Genomic DNA, 18,778 nt, shown 5'->3' with positions numbered 1-18,778 from the left:
TTTAAACAATATACTTATGTTTTTTTAAAATTTTAATTATTTATTTATTGTTGATTGATTTTTGAGAGAGAGAGAGAGCATGTGTGCACTGGCAAGAGGGAGGGGAGGGAGAGGCGGGCAGAGAGAGAATCTCGAGCAGGCTCCACTCCCAGCAAGAGCCCCATGTGGGGCTTATTCTCACCACCCTGAGATCATGACCTGAGCCGAAACCAAAAGTCTGGTGCTTAACCGACTGTGCCACTCAGGCGCCCTGTACTTTTGTTTTGTTTTGTTTTTCCTTTGCCTAAGAAACAAAATTGCTTTTATAGACTATTGTGAATGAGGACAGCCAGGTGGAATGGAAATATCATGACAGAGTGGGTACTTGTCTGGGATTCTCAGTGCCTAGCGCAGGGCCTCAGCCACAGCGCATGTTTCATACATTGAAATCGGTTGGGTGAATGAATTCATGAAGGCACTGCCTCCTACGTTTGAATTTCTGACGGCGGGCTTTGAGATTTAAGTACCAGTCTATTATATGTACTTTATACTTAACTTCTTGTAAGTTTGACATTATGTTGTTTTCCCTTCAAAAAATAAGAACATTTAGGGGCACCTGGGTGCCTCAGTTGGTTAAGCATCCAACCCTTCATTTCAGCTCAGGTCATGATCTCAGGGTCCCTGGTCAGGCTCCCTGCTCAGCAGGGAGTCTGCTTCTTCTTCTTCCTCTGCCCCTCCCTCTGCTCATGCTCTCTCTCTCTCTCAAATAAATAAATAAAATCTTAAAAAATATAAGAAAATTTAACATTTCTTTTATAATTGCAGTTGTTGTAATGATTTGCCATCATTATAATTAAATGGATTCTGCCAGTCCTTTTGTGCACTGCCCTCTGCATTTCTAAACTCTTTTGCATAACTGGATTGTGTCATTATACAGATTTTCTCAGGAAAACTTTGCAGGTGCTATTTTCCTATGGTCTGATCTTCTTTCCAACCTCCCTCCTCCCTCAATCCCTCCCTTCCTCCTTTCCTTTCTCTCTTTCATTTCATTTCCTAGGACATTTATTTATTTTTAAAAATAGTAATAGATTGATATGGTTCAAAATTCGAGAATAAAAAGGAGGTATCTTCTTTTCTTCCCCAGATGCTCAGCTGCTCTTTCCAGACGCAACCAATATTATCAGTTTCTTACAGATGCCTCTGGAGATATTTTATTCAAATAGAGGCATATTTATAATTTTTTCCCCAGGGGTGCATATTATAGCACTCTTCTGCATCATGCTTTCTTCCCCCACCTCTTCACAATGGTTGTTGGAAATTACTTCATATCAACACATAAAGAACTTCATTTCTTCAGCCAGTTGCAAGAGTATTCCCTTACATGAATGCACCGTGGTTATTCATCTGTTTCTCCACTGATGGCCATTTCCAGTCATATGCTATATAAATAATACTATAATAAGTGACCTTTTGCATTGCCAAATGCTTTCTTATCCAGCACTGACTGAATCAGAATTTCCGATTGTGCCTTTTATGAGAGCCTCTTGCGTGAATTTGCTCTGTGATGAACCATACCTCAGGCAGTCATTCCTTAGACCCTCTGCAACCTTCATTTGGCTCAGTCGTTAGGCGTCTGCCTTCAGCTCAGGTCATGATCCCAGGGTCCTGGGATCCAGCCCCGCCTCAGGCTCCCTGCTCAGCGGGAAGCCTGCTTCTCTTCTTTTTCCCTCTGTCTGCTGCTCCCCCTGCTTGTGCTAGCTCTCTGTCAAATAAATAAATAAAATCTTAAAAAAAAAAATGAAACCTTCGTTTGTATACCTTAGCACTTTTTTAGACTAAGAAGCTACTCCCTGCTGGTAATGTGAAGAGGGCTCCCTTTGAGATGTTCTCAGGTTCCCTTGGCCCAAATGTACTTCTGGGCTTGGTGAGGATGTCGAGTTGTAGGCAGTGTCTTCAGTTTGACTTACAACCCTGCATTGATTCTTGGAGTCCTCTTCTAATGTGTTGCAGATCTGTCTGTCTCTAGAGTTTTCTCCTTCTTCTTCCCCCGCCTTTTTTTTTTTTTTTTTAAGATTCATCCATTTATTTTGAGGGGGGAGAGGAGCAGAGGGAGAGAAAGAATCTTCAAGCAGCCTACCCGCTGAACACGGAGCCAGATGCAAACGCGGGGCTTGATCCTAAGACCCAGAGATCATGGCCTGAGCCGAAATCAAGAGATGGAATGCTCTACAGACTGAGCCACCCAGATGCCACCCCTCTTCTGGATTATTCTTATCACAGGTTACAAGAGTAGGTTATTTTCCACTTTGTTTTAGCATGTCTGGCTTATTCTTTGTGTAGTATGTCTTTTGTTCATTTTGTTCCGTTTTGTGGAAGAAGGTGTTCTGTAAGCCTGGGCCACCTTCCTCAGAAGTCTATTTTGTATTTATTGTATTATTGAATTGACTGTTTACAAATGTGATTATTTACTTCACAGTTTTCCAGTAATTTGTTATTACAATAGTAATAGTAAAAATTAAACAGATTTACACCTGACTTTTCTAATGCCTGGGGTTTTTAGTTCAGTTTGCTTCACCCAGACAGACTGTCATTTTTGGGGGGTGTTCTTAGACTTGTCCTGAAACCAAACCCAATGCCTATGAGAGCCAGAGAGATAAAGTGAATGAGGAAAGCAGTGTTATTACCATTTTCTTGTCTCTTAATATGTTACTGTATTTTGCATTGAGATCAGTGATATTGCTTCAATTTTTAAAGAACTCTTGTTGAAATCCCAATCTTTTCTTTAATCATTTCCCACCATTCTTTTGTATTTCTGGTTAAAGCTGTTACTATGCTTTGTTTCATAATGGTGTCATCCATTTCTTTGACACAGACACACTTTATTTGCATATTCTACATTCAGGAATAGGCTTTATTTTCTGAGCCTATTGTATGTTTTCCACTTTTGTTAGAGACAGAAGGCTACGTGCTATTTGATTAATTTCTTAACATAACTTAAGAAAACACAGCTCAGGGACACCTGGGTGGCTCTGTAGTTAAGTGTCTGCCTTTGGCTCAGGTCATGATCCCAGGTTGCTGGGATTGAGCCCCACATCAGGCTCCCTGCTCAGCAGGGGTCTGCTTCTCCCTCTCCCTCTGTCTGCCATTCCCCCTGCTTGTGCGAGCACTCTCTCTCTCATAAATAAATAAAAGAAAAGAAAAGGAAAAAAAAGAAAAGAAAAGAAAGAAAACACAGCTCAGTTACGATGGTGACAATATCTGATGTTTACTGGGTGTGCTTGCAATGTGGGGGGGCACTGTTCTGAGTATTTCATGTATAGAATCATTTAATTCTCATCACAAAGTTGGATAACAGTTATTATCCCACTTAACAAATAAGGAACCGAGGTACAGAAAGATCAGGCGACTTCCCCAAGATGAGCACTGGTCAAAAATGATGGAATCTAGATTCAAACCCAGGCAGTCTGGTCCAGAGTCCATGGCCTTAGCCACCGTGCTTGACTGCTGTCTGCAACCCAACCAACACAAGTGCAGCTGACATTAGCGATTGCAGGAAGAATTGGAGGTGGGGTGTCTGCGGCACATTACCCCCGCCCCCCATCCAGAGGGGCAATCACGATTCAGCCGTAGTCCACTGCCACCTGGTGAGAATTGGAGACCACCTTTGTCAGTTCTACTGATTTTTATTCAAGAAAAGTCAGAATTTAAATATTTATGCAAATTTTCTGGATTTTAAAGTCTTGAAAAACATTTAAATATCTTAAAATCCAGAAAAATGTTGCCTAGAGCCAAGAAAGCATATCTGCGGGCTGAATGTGGACTATAGGATATCTGATTGAACATCTGGTATAGACCATCTCTTCTGGACCCAGATGTACTTCCTAGATGGCTCATTATGAGCAAAAAGCAGTAAGAGAGATAAGGTGGAGAAAGGGAGAAAGTTTGTTGTTGGGGTGCCTGGGTGGCTCAGTCGGTTGAGTGCCTTCGCTCAGGTCATGATCCCAGGGTCCTGGAATCGAGTTCCGCATCGGGCTCCCTGCTCGGTGGAGAGCCTGCTTCTCTCTCCCTCCCTCTGCTGTTCCCCCTGCTTGTGTGCCCACTCTCTCTCACTCGCTCTCTCTGTCAAATAAAGAAAGAAAAATCTTAAAGAAAGTTTGTTGTTTATGTACCTTCTTCCTTTTTTTTCTCTTTTCCGCCTCCTTTGTCCCTGTCTTCCTCCTTCAGTGGGATTATAAAGCAACTGTTAGCAACTGTTTAATCCAACTACAGTTGGATTAAATGAGCTTCCAGAACGGAGAGAAAAACTTTAGCGAGTACCAGATAAGTCAAGGAATCTTAACTGCTGACTCCAGATGTGTGATTTATCTTGGACAACATAATGCTTTTTCTAGGATTACAGCATTTCTTCAGTGCCAGGTACCCTCATTTAACACAAATTTATGAAGGACTGAGTAGGTGCCAGGCTCTGTGCTAGCCTTGAGGATGCCAGGATTAATGTTAGATATGTCTTTGAGGATTGTTAAATCTATTAATTCTTTAACATCGTTACTATTATTATTGTGTGAACTTATAAAGGTTACTGGTAATACAAAACAAACCAAACAAGGGCAACAACAGAAAAGAGATAATTTAATATGAAAGAAAAAATTCTATTTTTAAGATGCTATCTAGAAAGAGTGAATGTCTGAATTAAATGAAAGAATGATTACTTATGGATTGATTGTTACTTATTCATTTTTGCATGCCTACTTCTTTAAAGATCTAGTCTTACTATTGCTGATTGCAGTGCTTACATGTGATTCCCGAGAAAAGGGCTGGGTGTCACTTCAATCCTTTAGTTGTGCTTGTGAAGACAGAAAGCAACACTGTTGCCAGTATGTTATCTTTGTGGAAGGAGGACCATAGTATACTTTCAATTAACTTCCTGTATTTAGGAGTTCAAAGTATACACATTAATACCAAGCAGCAACTGGATGTGGAGAAGAGGATAGTTAAGTATCCCAGATTGATGAAAAGGGTGCGATTCTCCTCAAAGTTCCCCTTTCAGAACATGAGGAAAGTGGCCAATTTTCTGTTGAAAATTCTCAGATGTTGTGTGACAGAGTGTGACAGCTTGGGGAGTGAAGCCATTTCTTCATTAAGAATAGCTATTGAACCTCTATTTCTTCTCTCTCTGAAAAGATTTGATGGCACAGGGCGCAGAGAACCACAGAGCAAAGACGTGGTTCTTATTCTTAGGTTCACAATATACGATGGGCAAAATGCAGCCATTAGATGAACTGAAACTTAAGCTGATATTTACTTTTAAAGCTACGGGGCAGGACATTTCAAGAATTTGAAGAAATTTTATAAAAACATTTTTCAAAAAAGAAACCTCAAATTTCCTTTTAGCCTCCAAAATGGTTGAAATTGCAAGATCATATTAATGACCATTGCCAAAAAATTATAGATCAGCAATATAAATTTGAATGTTTAAAACTCTAACCACTTTGGAATTTACAGAAGCTAAGCAGTCACTCTTTTCTAACAATATTGGGACTAAAGGAGGAATTAAGAATAGAAGTAATGTATATTTAAAAGAGCAATGAAAGTATATGAATAGCACATACCCACACTAATAAGATGCAGCCCAAACTACAGCTGTTCCAGGTCCTGTACATTTCCATATGCATTTTAGAATTAACTTGACAAATATCTATAAAGCTGCGGCTTTACATGAGTTTATAAAAACAAAATGAAAAAGATGAAGTAAATGAACTAAACACTTAAATTACTATTTTAGAAAAAGAAAAACCATATATTCAAACGTATCCTCATTTACCTTTGTTAATTTCTTCCTTTTATTGTTGCTTTTGTTATGAAAAAAAGCCCGCTGGGATTCTCATTGGAATTACATCAAATCTAATTCATATCTTAACAATGTGGAAGAAAAAGGCAGAGTCTTCCCCAGAAGCCCCCAGCTTCTCCTCTACTCTCAGGCCTGAATTAGGTATCCTGTCTTGCTCGTCACTGAACCTGTCTCTGTGCCTGGAAAGTTGGGGACCACTCCTGGACCTGGAGATGGCACACCACAGCCTCACAATTGTAGGGCCGTAAGGAATAGGAAAGGGCAAAATGAATACTTGGGTGATAAGAAACACTAAGTCACTGCCTAAGACATTAATCTAACGATGGAGCTGCTGGGGAAGAGTGCCAGGGGTTTCCTAATTGTCTGTTCATCCAGCCACTCAGCTATCCACGCAGCCATCCATCCACTCAAGAAATTTACTGGACACTTACTGGGTAACATTCACTATTCTAAGTACTGGGTTTATGGGAATGAAGAAGACACACAAGATCTTTCCTTTCAAGGAATTTTTATTATAAAAGAGGATACAGAAGACAAAATCGAAAACAAGTAGGTAAGGCAATTGCAGCTCCTGATATGAGTAAGGGAGAAAGTAAAGCAAGTTGGTGTGAAAAGCTGAGAAGAGAGCTGCTCTGGACAGGGAGCTCAGGAAGCACCCCCCTCAGGAGTTCCTGTCAGTGAGTCCCAAATGATGGGCTGCTGCCTGAATTAGAAGGAAGTGCTTTCTCAGCATGAGGACAGCGCATACAGCAGCCTCCGTGTGACAACCAGTTTATGGTATTCTTGAACCTGAAAGGAGATAGTTCTGGAGACTGTGTCTCGACAATGACATGAGAGGAGATGAGAAAGGTGGTCAGGGGCCAAATCATCCAGGAGCTTGTGGTCCCCAAAGAAGCATTATTACATTTTAGTCTAAATGCTATAAGAAGCATTATGAGCAGCAGAAGATTATAAGCAGGATTTATATTTTTAAGGTCCCTCTCGCTGTCATACAGAAAGGGAATTTAGAGTCTGTAAACTGGTCCAAGCAAGTGATGCTGGTGGCTTGAGCTCCAGGTGTTGCAATAAACATGGAGACCACTAGTTTCAAGAGATGCTTTGGATTAGACACTGCTGGGCTTGTTGATTAGGTGGATGACATATATTTGGATTTGGGGTGGGACGGTGACCACAGATGAAACTTGAACTGGGTTCTGTGCAAAATTCTGATGAAATCTGCAGAAATTTTAGGATATAAGAATATACGATGAGACAGCCACCACAAATGAGTGGAGAGAACAATTACTCATTAAATGATACTGGTAGCCCAGCTCAGCAATTGTAGGGGGCAGGAAACTTCATTTTATTTTATTTTATTTTAACATTTTTTGTTTGTTTTTTAAGTTTTATTTATTTAAGTAATCTCTATACCCAATGTGGGGCTCAAACTCATGACCGCGAGATCAAGATTTTATTTATTTGACAGAGAGAGCACAAGCAAGGGAAGCATCAGGCAGAGGCAGAAGGAGAGGCAGGCTCCTTTCTGAGCAGGGAGCCTGATGTGGGACCCGATCCCAGGACCCTAGGATCATGACCTGAGCCGAAGGCAGATGCTTAATGACTGAGCCACCCAGGCATCCCAGGAAATTTCACTTTTAAATCTATACCTTAAATAACGTGTCAAAATTAATTCTTGGTGATTTTAGAGTGAGAAATTTTAAAAATAAGAAATACCCTCATGGGGTGCCTGGGTGGCTCAGTGGGTTAAGCATCTGCTTTTGGCTCGGGTGATGATCCCAGTGGTCCTGGGATCAAGCCCCATATTGGGCTCTCTGCTCAGCAGGGAGTCTGCTTCTCCCTCTCCCTCTGTCTGAAACTCCCCCTGCTTGTGCTCTCTCTCTCTCAAAAAAATAACTAAAATTAAAAAAATAAAAAAGAAATACCCTGAATATCACAATTTTGGAGCATACTTAATTTTCTAATCTTAGAAAAGATGTTTTTATTAAAAACATCTTTAAAGATATTTTTAAAAGATGTTTTAATTACTGAGGAAAAGACACAAATTTGACTATAAGAAATAGAAAACTTGTGGGGTGCCTGGGTGGCTCAGTCGTTAAACATCTGCCTTTGGCTCAGGTCACGGTCCCAGGGTCCTGGGATCGAGCCCCACATCAGGCTCCCTGCTTGGTGGGAAGCCTTCTTCTCCCTCTCCCACTCCCCCTGCTTGTGTTCCCTCTCTGGCTGTCTCTCTCTGTCAAATAAAATCTTTAAAAAAAAGGAAATCGAAAACTTGTATAATTCAAAAAGCGTCAAACCAAAATGAAATACATGGGTGGAGTAAGGACTACTCATAGCAAATATCATATGTCAAATAAGGGAATAATATGATAAGTGATAACAAACAAAATTGTTCATAAAAGAAGACTGCATCTGTAAAACAAAGATGTAAATTACTAGTAAGTCAAACAGTTCAAAATAACAAAAGCAAACCCATGAGTCCCCTTTTTGCCTAAGGAATATTTTTAAAACAAGAAAATCTAATACTGCTGAAAGTATCAACTGTGGTGATATAAATGGATTTACTCCTTTGGGAACAAAATTTACCCATAGGAATCAAAGACTACAAAAATGTTGGTATCTTTTACCACAACCTGAGATTTGCCTCAGGTTTTTCTGGCCTGTTCTCTTCCACACCTCTCCAGCCAATCCAATGGAAATATCTGCAGATTTGAAATTCTCTGCATTTCTGACTTCATCATTTAAAATTGAATATCCGTGGGGGCTCCTTGGTGGCACAGTCCGTTAAGCATCCAACTCTTGGTTTCAGCTCTGGTTCTGATCTTGGGGTGGTGAGATCAAGCCCCACGTGGGGCTCTGCACTTAGGGCAGAGTCTGCTTAGGATTCTCTCCCTCTCCCTCTGCCCACCCCCCCCCCTGCGTGCGCGTGCATGCTCTCTCCCTCTCTCTCAAATAAATGAATCTTAAAATAAATAAATAAATAAAAGTGAATATCTTTGCAAAATGTATGTAAAATCAGGAGAGGAATACCTAACTTTGAGAGAGGTTGTTATTTCAGTCTGATACGTTAAGAAATGGTATGTTGCCTTGATTTGCATTTTAAAAATTAAGGAATGAAGTTAAGTAATTTTTCATGTTCATTACCGTTTGCATTTCATTTTCAAAATCAACTATTCATTTAAATTGGATATTTAAAATGGATAAAACCTTATTGTTAGCTACTACCAACTTGATTATTGAACATTAATCTTTTGTAATACATATTTTAATGCATCTATTTTGCTTTAAATGAGCCTTCTTAACTGTTACTACAGATTCTTAAATTGATAGCTGGGACAAGTCAATTGCTTGCAAGAGACATCTTCAGCATTCAGGAGTTGCTAAATTCTGATTGGTTGAATTTGCATATGATTTGACTGGTCCTCACATCTGCAAGTGACACACAAGGGCAGGCTGGAGGGTTGTGGTTTTTTTCTTTACATAGAACGTAGTAAGCTTTATTTGTTCTCACTATATAGCTGATAATCTCCAGTTTAGTAGGTTTTGCAGATGAGATGCTCTAATGTTGCACAAAGTATGGCTGAAAACACACATATTTATTTTTATTTATTTATTTTTTAAAACAAGAAGTTTATTTAAACAACAAGATGCTTGACTTGAAGGGAAAACTATCTAGGATTCATTTCTTTTAGAGTAATTTATCCCTACTTAAAGACAGATTGCCCTACATGTAACAGCTCCGTACAAAAAAGTTATAAAATTGTCCTTGGTTTTACAATGATAAATGAAAAACATTAAAATTTTCCAATCGAACAAGGTATGCAAGGATTTTTATGTTGTTCTTTTTTTGTTAAACAGTGAGAGCAAAATAACTTACTGGAATATAAAGATAAGAGCTGACTGAACATGCCCCTAACGGAGAGAGGGGTATTTTCACAGAAGCAGTATTTTCCCCCATCCCATCTCCATTTGATGTCGATCAAAACATACCATTGGCCATTTAGTTTAAAAAATGCAATGTGTTTGTGCACATACACGTTACTTTATGTACAATAAAGGAATGGGGAAGGGGAAAATGAAAGAAGAGAGAAAACTATACTGTAGTAGTCAGGATGTGGTGGAACCAAATTGCGGCTTTCTAATTGAGAATGTCTTCTTGGTCTGGAGGAATAGAGTTCTGGAGTAAAGTAGCAGGCTCCCTTTTTAGTAGACACCTCCTGTCTGCTGCTGGAACACATCAATTGTATCTTCAGCCTCCATTTCCAACTGTGCAGGTGTGTCTGTTTCATTGATTAGCTGCCCATCAAATCAGAATCTGATCTGCCTCATTGACAAACCCTGTTGTTCACAATAGACTTTCATTAGTTTACTAAGTGGTGTATGCTTCTTAATCTTAAACTGCACCACAGAACCATCCTGCCCCGCCACCTTCAAATTAATATGATCGTTGTTCTCAGTCTTGACTCCTTCCTTGGGCTTTTCGTCAGCCATGGCGAGCACCGGAGTCTCCTCAGCTGCTGCTTCACATAAAACGTACCAGGTCCACACCGAACAAGCACACAAGCAGCACCAGGAGCAGCAGAAACAACACACATATTTATATGGTAGAATTCTCCAAATCCTCACTGGTGTAAATAAAGTAGGAGTTGATTATCTTCCAGTGTTTCCTGTTTCACATTCCCTAGTTGTCCTGAGAGGTTGTGGGCTTGAGGTCTTATAGCACTTGGTTTATCTATTAACCAAGATGCTTTTGACCAAGACAACAACCCAAGGCCCAGTTGCAAGAACCAAGCCTCGTTGCTTCCTTAAATGTCAAAGAACAAGCTAAGAAAGGAAAGTATAGCAGGTAAAGGTCAAAGTGGGAATGAGGCAAGACCATCTGGGTCTACTTCTGTGACCACTTGAGTTGCCTTGTGTTTTTCTTCCTGGATGTTGGCCAAATATCTGAATTGGCTTAGCTCTGGGTAAAGCAAGAGTTGGGGCAGACACTGTGCCACTTGGTTTCACAGGAATATACATGATATATCTTTTTAAGATTTGCACATGGTGCTAGGAATCCTGTTTTGAGAGGTGTTCTCGCAGGAGAGTGGCACAGGATGTGTGGCCAAAGGCTGTCAGGAAACCTAAGTAGGAGACCAGAATGCAATGAAAAGAGGAACTCTCCATGCACCATCATTTACTGGCTGGATGACTCGGCAAGTTTTTAAATTTCTCTGTGCTTCAGTTTCTTAGAGATGGTAATTCCTACTTCATAGGTTTGTTGTGAAGATTCAATGAGTTCATTCATGAAAAGTGTTTTTAAAAAGTATCTGATACTAGTAAGTGGTCAATAAGTATTAGCATCATCAGGATCGTCGTCTTTAAGAGGGTCACCCAGGTCCATCTATGACAAATCTCTTTCCATTAGTTGATGTCTTTGAAGGTGGATGTTAGAGATTGTTGGGCTAAAAATTCTCATTCTTTCCCAAGGATTGGATGTGAGAAGAGAAGAGAAGGGGGAAGGGAAAGACATTTTCAATCCTGTCCAAAGGAGGGCCACCTGTAGGGGAAATGAGGCACTGAGACAGACAGTGTGGAGTGGACTGCTGGAAAATTCCTAATGGGGGAAGGGGGGGGAGGGGAGGAGTGGCCAAAGAAAGAAAACATTTCACCTGTGTCACAGGAAGCACATGTTCCCCTGGTGGTTGGTGGTCTCTGAATAAACCATGAAAGTTCCCAAGAAGGAGAATTAATTTTCATCAATTGTCTGGCTCACATGTCATCATATGACAATGACAGGACCTGTCCAGTGAAATTTTGCTGCTCGTTTTCCCCATCTTCTCTCCCAGCTGCTTTGACTTCCGGAATGAGTCAGCAATCCTGATGGTGGGGGCAGGGATGAGGAAGGAGGGGTGGGGATGAAGGGTTTGAATAGGCAGGTTCATGCTGCTTCCCCCAGCTTCCTGTCTTCAGAACCCTTCAGAGTTCGGAAAAGAGAATGTTTTTACCTTAAAATCATGTTCAAATTTTATGATTATTATATGATATATGACGTTTAGCTACTAAACTTAGACAAGTTTTCTAACTTAAAATGACTGTAAGCCATGTTTCTTTCTTCCTTCCTTCTTCTCTCCCTCTTTCTTCCTTCTTTCCTTCCTTCCTTCCTTCCTTCCTTCCTTCCTTCCTTCCTTCCTTCCTTCCTTCCTTCCTTCTTTTCAGAGTTATTAGAAACAAATCATAGGACTACCTCAGTGCCTGAGTTTTCATCCTGGGGCAGAGGGCAAGTTTCCACATTGAATGCATTTTAACAGGAGAGTAGGAGCCCCAAAAATAAAGATGAGGACAGATTACATGACATAACTTCTCTTTGTTTAATATACTGGTTATTTTTTAAAAGACTTATTTATTTATTTGAGAGAGAGAGGGTATACTCCCAAGTGGGAGGAGGGGCAGAGGGAGAGACTCTCAAGTAGACTCCCTGCTAAGTAAGGAGCCCGATGTGGGGCTCAATCCCAGGACTCTGAGATCATGACTTGAGCTAAAATCCAGAGTAGGCTGCTTAACCGACTGAACCACCCAGGCACCCCGAGGATGAAATTTTTTAATGTCACTAAGAAAGAAGGATAATAAACCACGTGAAGACAGCTTCTCTTAACAGGATTATGCACATAAAGCCAATTGTCCACATTTGCACCACGTTATTTTATTCTGGTGTCCCTGCTAGTTTTGAAGGATTTATATTTGACAGATGGTACCTAATGCAGCTTTTTTCCCCCTCACCTATTGTGAAGAGGAAACCATTGCCAAGATTTCACAATATGAAAATTGCTCCTGTTTCGTAAAGGGCAAAAATGAATCACTTTCTTTCTGGATTCCGAACAAGTTGGGAGAGCTCAGAAAGACATTGCCATGGTTTACTTGCCAGAGTGCTGACATTCAATGCTGCATGTATTTCTGGGAGAAGATTTCTTGTTGTCTCCCTAGAATAGCCACCCGGTTCCTAATGTTAAAGTGCTAAAGTTGGAGTCAAGTCATTTTATACTGTATAGATCTCTGTGCATGGAGTTACAAAAATTTAAAGTGTTTTTTAAAAGAAAGCGTTTTGCAATGTGTACCAATTATTACTCTTCTACTCCTAATCTTAGCATTGTTAAGGAGTTCTTAGTCCATCTCCTGGTAGTTGAAGAAAGTAATAACTTGTTTTGAAAAAAAAGATTGAAACATCAACTCAGCTTATTCTTGTTTTATCCAAATTCTCATTTTTTTAAATATTTTATTTATTTATTTGAGAGAGAGAGAGTGAGAGAGAGAGCATGAGAGGAGAGAGGGTCAGAGGGAGAAGCAGACTCCCCGCTGAGCAGGGAGCCCGATGTGGGACTCGATCCTGGGACTCGATCCTGGGACTCCAGGATCATGACCTGAGCCGAAGGCAGTTGCTTAACCAACTGAGCCACCCAGGCGCCCCCAAATTCTCATTTTTTAAGACCCGTAGAAAGTACTGCTTCCTTCAGAAGGCTTTCTTAATTTTCACTTTTAGCAACACATTACTCCTTTGGTATTGACTTTTATTTTCTCTCTAGTCTATTTTGTTCTCTTTGTCTAATTTATGTAGCATTGTCTTCTCAACATGTTTATATGCTTCATAATTTTGACTTAGATATTTATAATATATCTATGATACAGATATCTGTGTGCTATATTTTCATAACCTAGTACCATACCATACCAGGCATTTGGTAGGACCTCAGTGAGTCTGATTATGAGAGTGACTTCTTTCTAGGGAATTAGAGTTAATGAGGAAACAGTTATTAATTAAATAGACTAAGGAAATAGTTCATAAGAACTGTTTGCCCTCTACTTCTGTTAAAGAGTCCCTCTCCCAGCCTCAATTTTGCCCCTTTTGATTCATCTGCCATGTGATGTCAGAGAACTTTTTTAAGCTGCACACCTGATTACACCATGCCTCTGGTTAGTGGCTTCCCATGATCTTCAGGAGAAGAGTCCAAGTGTGTCATTGGCCCCCAGCGCTCTCTGTGATCTGAGTGCTTAGCACTCTCCCAGGTTCCTTCCACTCTTTCCAGCACACGCTTCAGCCCCACCTCAGAGTCCTCCTGCAGGGACCGTACTGGAATTTACCTGGCCTCACTGGCTTTTCCCCCTCTATGAGAGGTTGAATTGTGTCCTCTACCCCCACTCAAATGTTTAAGTCCTAACCCCAGTACCTTCAGAAGGTGGCTTTGTTTGGAAATAGTTTCACTTCAGGTGTGATTAAGTGAAGATGAAATCATACCTGAGGACAACAGGCCCCTAATCCAGTATGACTGGTGTTCTTGGAAAAGGGGAAAATTTGGACGCAGACACGCAACCAGAAAGAGCATCATGTGAGGATTGCCTTGACGCTGTCACAAGTCCAGGAACCACCAGAAGCCAGGAGGCAGTGCCTTCAGAGGAAGCACAGCCCTGCCGACACCTTGATTTCAGACTGCAGCTCCCAGAACTATGAGATAATAAAGTTCTATTGTTCCAGCCACCCGCTTTGTGGCTCTTTGTTATGGCAGCCCTAGGAGACTGGGACACCTTCTTTACGCTCAGTGAACTCCTACCCACTGTTCCGTATTTGGTTCAACCGTCTCCTCTTTTGGAAGCTTCTTCTGACATCCCCACCCTCTCCCGCTGCTGAATTAGGAGTCCCTTCTGTCTCTTTCTTCACATTTTTATATTTGACCATTGATTTCTTTGCTTGTGTCTCACCATGATCCGCGTCTTGTTCATCTCTTTGTTACAGCTCCTTGCTTCCACGTCTCAATACATGTTATTGAATAAATGGATTTTTACCTTTTTGATGACTTTAGCAGCATCTCTATGGAGAAATATTTCTCTCAGAGGAATGTGGTGACATTCATTTTCTAGTGGGAAATCTAGAGGTATAAAAAGCTGGAGTGAAAATAAATGATCACGGTTACCTCTCTAGAGCCAAGAGCAGTCTTCCACATTTGGGATTTAATGTCAAAACATTTTGGAGACTTCCAAAACCTCCCTTTTCAGATCTGTTTCGTTAGCTAGAAATGGCTTCTCATCTGCATGGGAAAAGAATCCAGAAAAGAACAAATAGGAAGCATAGGAAACTATTAAAGTTAGGGAATTCTGAGAAATTTAAATGAAGATTCAGAATTTAGACTTATCTTCTAACGTGAACTCTTTTTATCTCATCCCAAGAAACCCACGAAAGAGTGTCAAAATTATTTAGAATGCGTGTGAGTATGCTTTTTTTCCCCAGCTCTCACTAGTCTGAATTTAGTCAACAAATCTTTGTATACAGAAAAAGAGGTTAATTTTAAAATAGGAGCTGGAATTTAAGAATCCTAAAGTGGTCCAATTCCAGGCTCTGCTGACAATAATATTGATACAATCTGAGTCGCAATTCTAGTGCCATCTCCTAATACAAATTAGTAAAGACTCCATGGTTAGCCCTGGGTACCTGAGCATTTTTTGCTGTTGGTCTGTTGGCCTCAGGAAATTCACTGTGGACTTAGTTGAAAAACAAAATGGAAAAGAGTGGAAGGATCACATTTGTGTCATAAGCAAATCCTTTATAAATCATCAAGAGACTGCAGAGATGGCCACAAAGAGATTTTGTTAAGGGTTTTATACAACTAAAATCAATTCATCCACTTTATCTGTTTTGAGCATACTAGGGATGCAACTGGAGATGTCACTAAGAGTTAGAGCTGCTCAGAAACCTTTAAGGTGTCAATTGACCATATTTTTAGGTGCAGAAATGTTACATGGACACACCACAGATTCACCAGTGATTTACTTTTAAAATCTTCAACAAATGGACCCAGGAATCTACAAGGGAATAAAAATATCATGAGAGCAAAGCTGAGTTGAAGCAGGGTAACTCAAAATCAATATTTTGCTTTTAAACTCTTAAGGGGAGACCCAGGAGGGCTGCACTCATTTTGTCCTCCTTACTTATTATCCTCAGAGGATGGGGTAAAAAGTGACAAGCCTGCTCCTTACTTCAGTCAGGACACTTTCTGCTAACAAGCCACTTGTTAGAATCCTTAGCTTCAGTTTCCTAGAGAATGGCCTTTTAATAGCTAGGCTATCAGATGCTGGTTAAAAAAAAAAATCAAACTTACTTTCCATATTATAAGTGAGGTTGCATTTGGGGAAGCAGGTGAAGAATGGTCAATGTCAAACTTAGCCAAGGGCGCCTGGGTGGCTCAGTCAGTTAAGCGTCTGCCTTCGGCTCAGGTCATGATCCCGGGGTCCTGGGATCGAGTCCCGCATCGGGCTCCTTGCTCAGTGGGGAGCCTGCTTCTCCCTCTGCCGCTCCCCCTGCTTGTGAGCTCTCTCTCTCTGTCAAATAAATAAATAAATAAAATCTTTAATAAAATATATTTCTTGGTATAGTATTTAGGGTCCACACAAGAAAACAGAAACTGCAACGATTATGTTGGTACAGAGAATTTCTTTCTTTTTTTTTTAAAAAATTTTCTTTTTTTATATAAGCTCTACACCCAACGTGGGGCTTGAATTGCTGACCCCGAGAAGGCGAGTCACATGGTCCACCGACTAAGCCAGCCACGCGCCCTGAGAGAATTTAATATGAAGAATTAACTTCACAGATCGGTAATACTGAAAAGCTAGACAGTAGTGGTCAGGGTAGCCCGGAGACAGTAACTCCAGGAGGCAATGATGACCAGAAAATTACCGGACCACAAAGAATTAAACCAAAATGGGTTTTATTTTTTTTTAGAAAAGGGTATTAAATTATATTGCTCTCACCAAGTGCAAACCTTTTTTTTCTTTTTCTGCTTTTTCAATTTTTATTTTATTTTAAGATTTTATTTGTCAGAGAAAGAATGAGAGAGAGAGAACACAAGCAGGGGGAGCAGCAAGCAGAGGAAGAAGCAGACTCCCCGATGAGCAAGGAGCCAGATGTGGGACTCAATCCCAGGACCCTGGGATCATGACCTGAATCGAAGGCAGACACTTAACCAACTGAGCCACCCAGGCATCCCTGCTTTTTCAATTTTTAAATGAACTTAAGTCTATTAGCACATTATTGGGAATATGGATGTAAATGTATCTACTGGGTTGGATATAAGAGGAAAACAATTTGGAGAACGCAGATCTAAAGAGAAACAAACAAGTAAACAAACATCTTGCACTGTGAACTGCATATGGTCTTTCACTCACCGCCGTATCTGCAGCCTCTTATACAGTGTGTGGCCCAAGGCAAGGGGTAGATGCTCTGGTCCCTCCATGTTCTAAGTGCTAAGGGCATGAAAGTGGCAAGGTATTGTGGAAGAAGTCAGTAAGAGGGACACCCACAGCTGATCCGTATGGTTAGGGAAGAATCCCAGAGGGACTAGGAAGAGGAGGAGGTAACTAGGTACCCACAGTGTAGCAGAAGCTAAAGCCACCTGGAGTTCTCCTGACAAGTGCACTGGAAGGACACCAGGCTGCTGAGATGGGGCAGGACTGGGGGAGCAACAAGGTGGGCTATGGTCAGTGCTACAGTCAGGATTTCCATCACTTTCCGAGTTAACCCACAATTTGATTTTTACTGGGGAATAATTTATTTCACTGAGAAGCTAAGTAATATTTATTACACAATACTCCTAAGATATACATATAAGTAAAAGTATTTCAAGGTAAGGAAGTGTTGGGTGAAATATGATAGGAATAGAACAGTCAAGTGGGAGTTTGGAAAAGGGCAAACTTCTTACAAGCTCTGGGATCAGATTGTACCTGTAAAGCATAATCAAGATGATAGATAGATAGATAGATTCTGTAGGAATTTAAAGCAATTAAGGTATTTGCTATTTTAAATTATATAAGTGCATTCGTTTTTGTAAAAATGTGAACAGTACAGACAAAGCTAAGGTTCTTTACCCCACATTGAAATCCCACATCAAAATCCCCTAACTTGATGTAAACACTTTTGGAGTTATATTATGACTTTGATTTCTTTCTCTAGTTTTTTTCTGTTCATTTATTTATTTTTTTCCTGTGCATTTATATACATTTATATGGACCTGTAGAAAAGTATAGAGTTATAGTGTTTTTTTTTCTTTTTTAAAAGTAAGTTGCATCATACTCTCTGTGTTTTTCTCCTACGTACCTTTTTTTCATTAACATTAATTCTTAAACAGTGTTTTATGCTAGTGATCTAGATCTAATTTAATCTTTTTAGTTGTGAAATATTTTCCAATATGGAAATAGTTCCAATATTTCCAAATAATTTCCAAATATAGGCATGTCATCATTTATTCCGTTCTCGAACTGATAGAAATTTAAGTTGTTTCCAGTTTTTAGCTTTTATCAACAATGTCACAGTAAACAAACTTCTGCTCTCATAGAATTTACTCTAGTTGGGAAAGAGACAATAAACAAAATGAAATGTAAAATACATAGGCTATTAGAAGATAATAAATTGTCAGGAAAAAAATTAAGAAGTCTACAAAGTGTCAGATGGGGAGGTAGTTGTATTTTAGGTGAGGAAAGCTTTATTGTGAAAATGATTTTTTTATGGCCTGAGGGAAGTGGGGAGGGACACAAGGACGCTTAAGTGACACGCTATATGTCTTTGTTACTCAACTGGGAATCTTCAGAATTTTTGAAATCTTATCAGCAACACTAGAATTACTTATAACATATGAGGCAACTTACGTATTTTTTAATACTACTCTACTATAATAAATATGGCCTCTGTGTTTGCCAAATTGTATTTTCTATGATTTTGTAAGTTTTCCATTTTCTGCCTTGGTTAACCACCTTTTATTAGCATATTTATTTATTTATTTAATACACTTCCTCAATTTTGCTAAGTATAATGAGCCTTTGGAGTCCCGGTTGAGACTCTGCATCAAGTGCTTTTATTTCATAGCTTTTTATATCCATATGAGGTTGACCAGACTAATTGAATTATTTCTACTTGTAGTGCATATATTCTATCCATTC

The 18,778-nt window shown here is 40.0% G+C and overlaps 1 protein-coding gene across 1 annotated transcript; it reads right to left on the bottom strand.

The window, feature by feature from the left end:
* Positions 1-10,027: 10,027 nt before the first annotated feature.
* Positions 10,028-10,315, bottom strand: LOC113915820 (small ubiquitin-related modifier 2-like). Its single transcript, XM_027581739.2, has 2 exons — positions 10,162-10,315; positions 10,028-10,104 (listed from the first exon to the last, which is right to left on the bottom strand). Exons 1-2 carry the CDS (start codon positions 10,313-10,315, stop codon positions 10,028-10,030), a joined length of 231 nt encoding a protein of 76 aa, XP_027437540.1.
* Positions 10,316-18,778: the final 8,463 nt, after the last annotated feature.

Source organism: Zalophus californianus, chromosome 1 (assembly GCF_009762305.2).
Source record: "Zalophus californianus isolate mZalCal1 chromosome 1, mZalCal1.pri.v2, whole genome shotgun sequence".
NCBI classification, from domain to species: domain Eukaryota; kingdom Metazoa; phylum Chordata; class Mammalia; order Carnivora; family Otariidae; genus Zalophus; species Zalophus californianus.
The sequence above is the reverse complement of the archived record's forward strand: the minus strand, read 5'-3'. Positions and strand labels throughout refer to the sequence as shown.

Coding starts and splice junctions, on each gene's coding strand:
- LOC113915820 (XM_027581739.2), bottom strand. CDS start 10,315: ATGGCTGACGAAAAGCCCAAGGAAGGAGTCAAGACTGAGAACAACGAT. Junction 10,105..10,161: donor AGTCTATTGTGAACAACAGG/GTTTGTCAATGA, acceptor TCAATGAAACAG/ACACACCTGCACAGTTGGAA.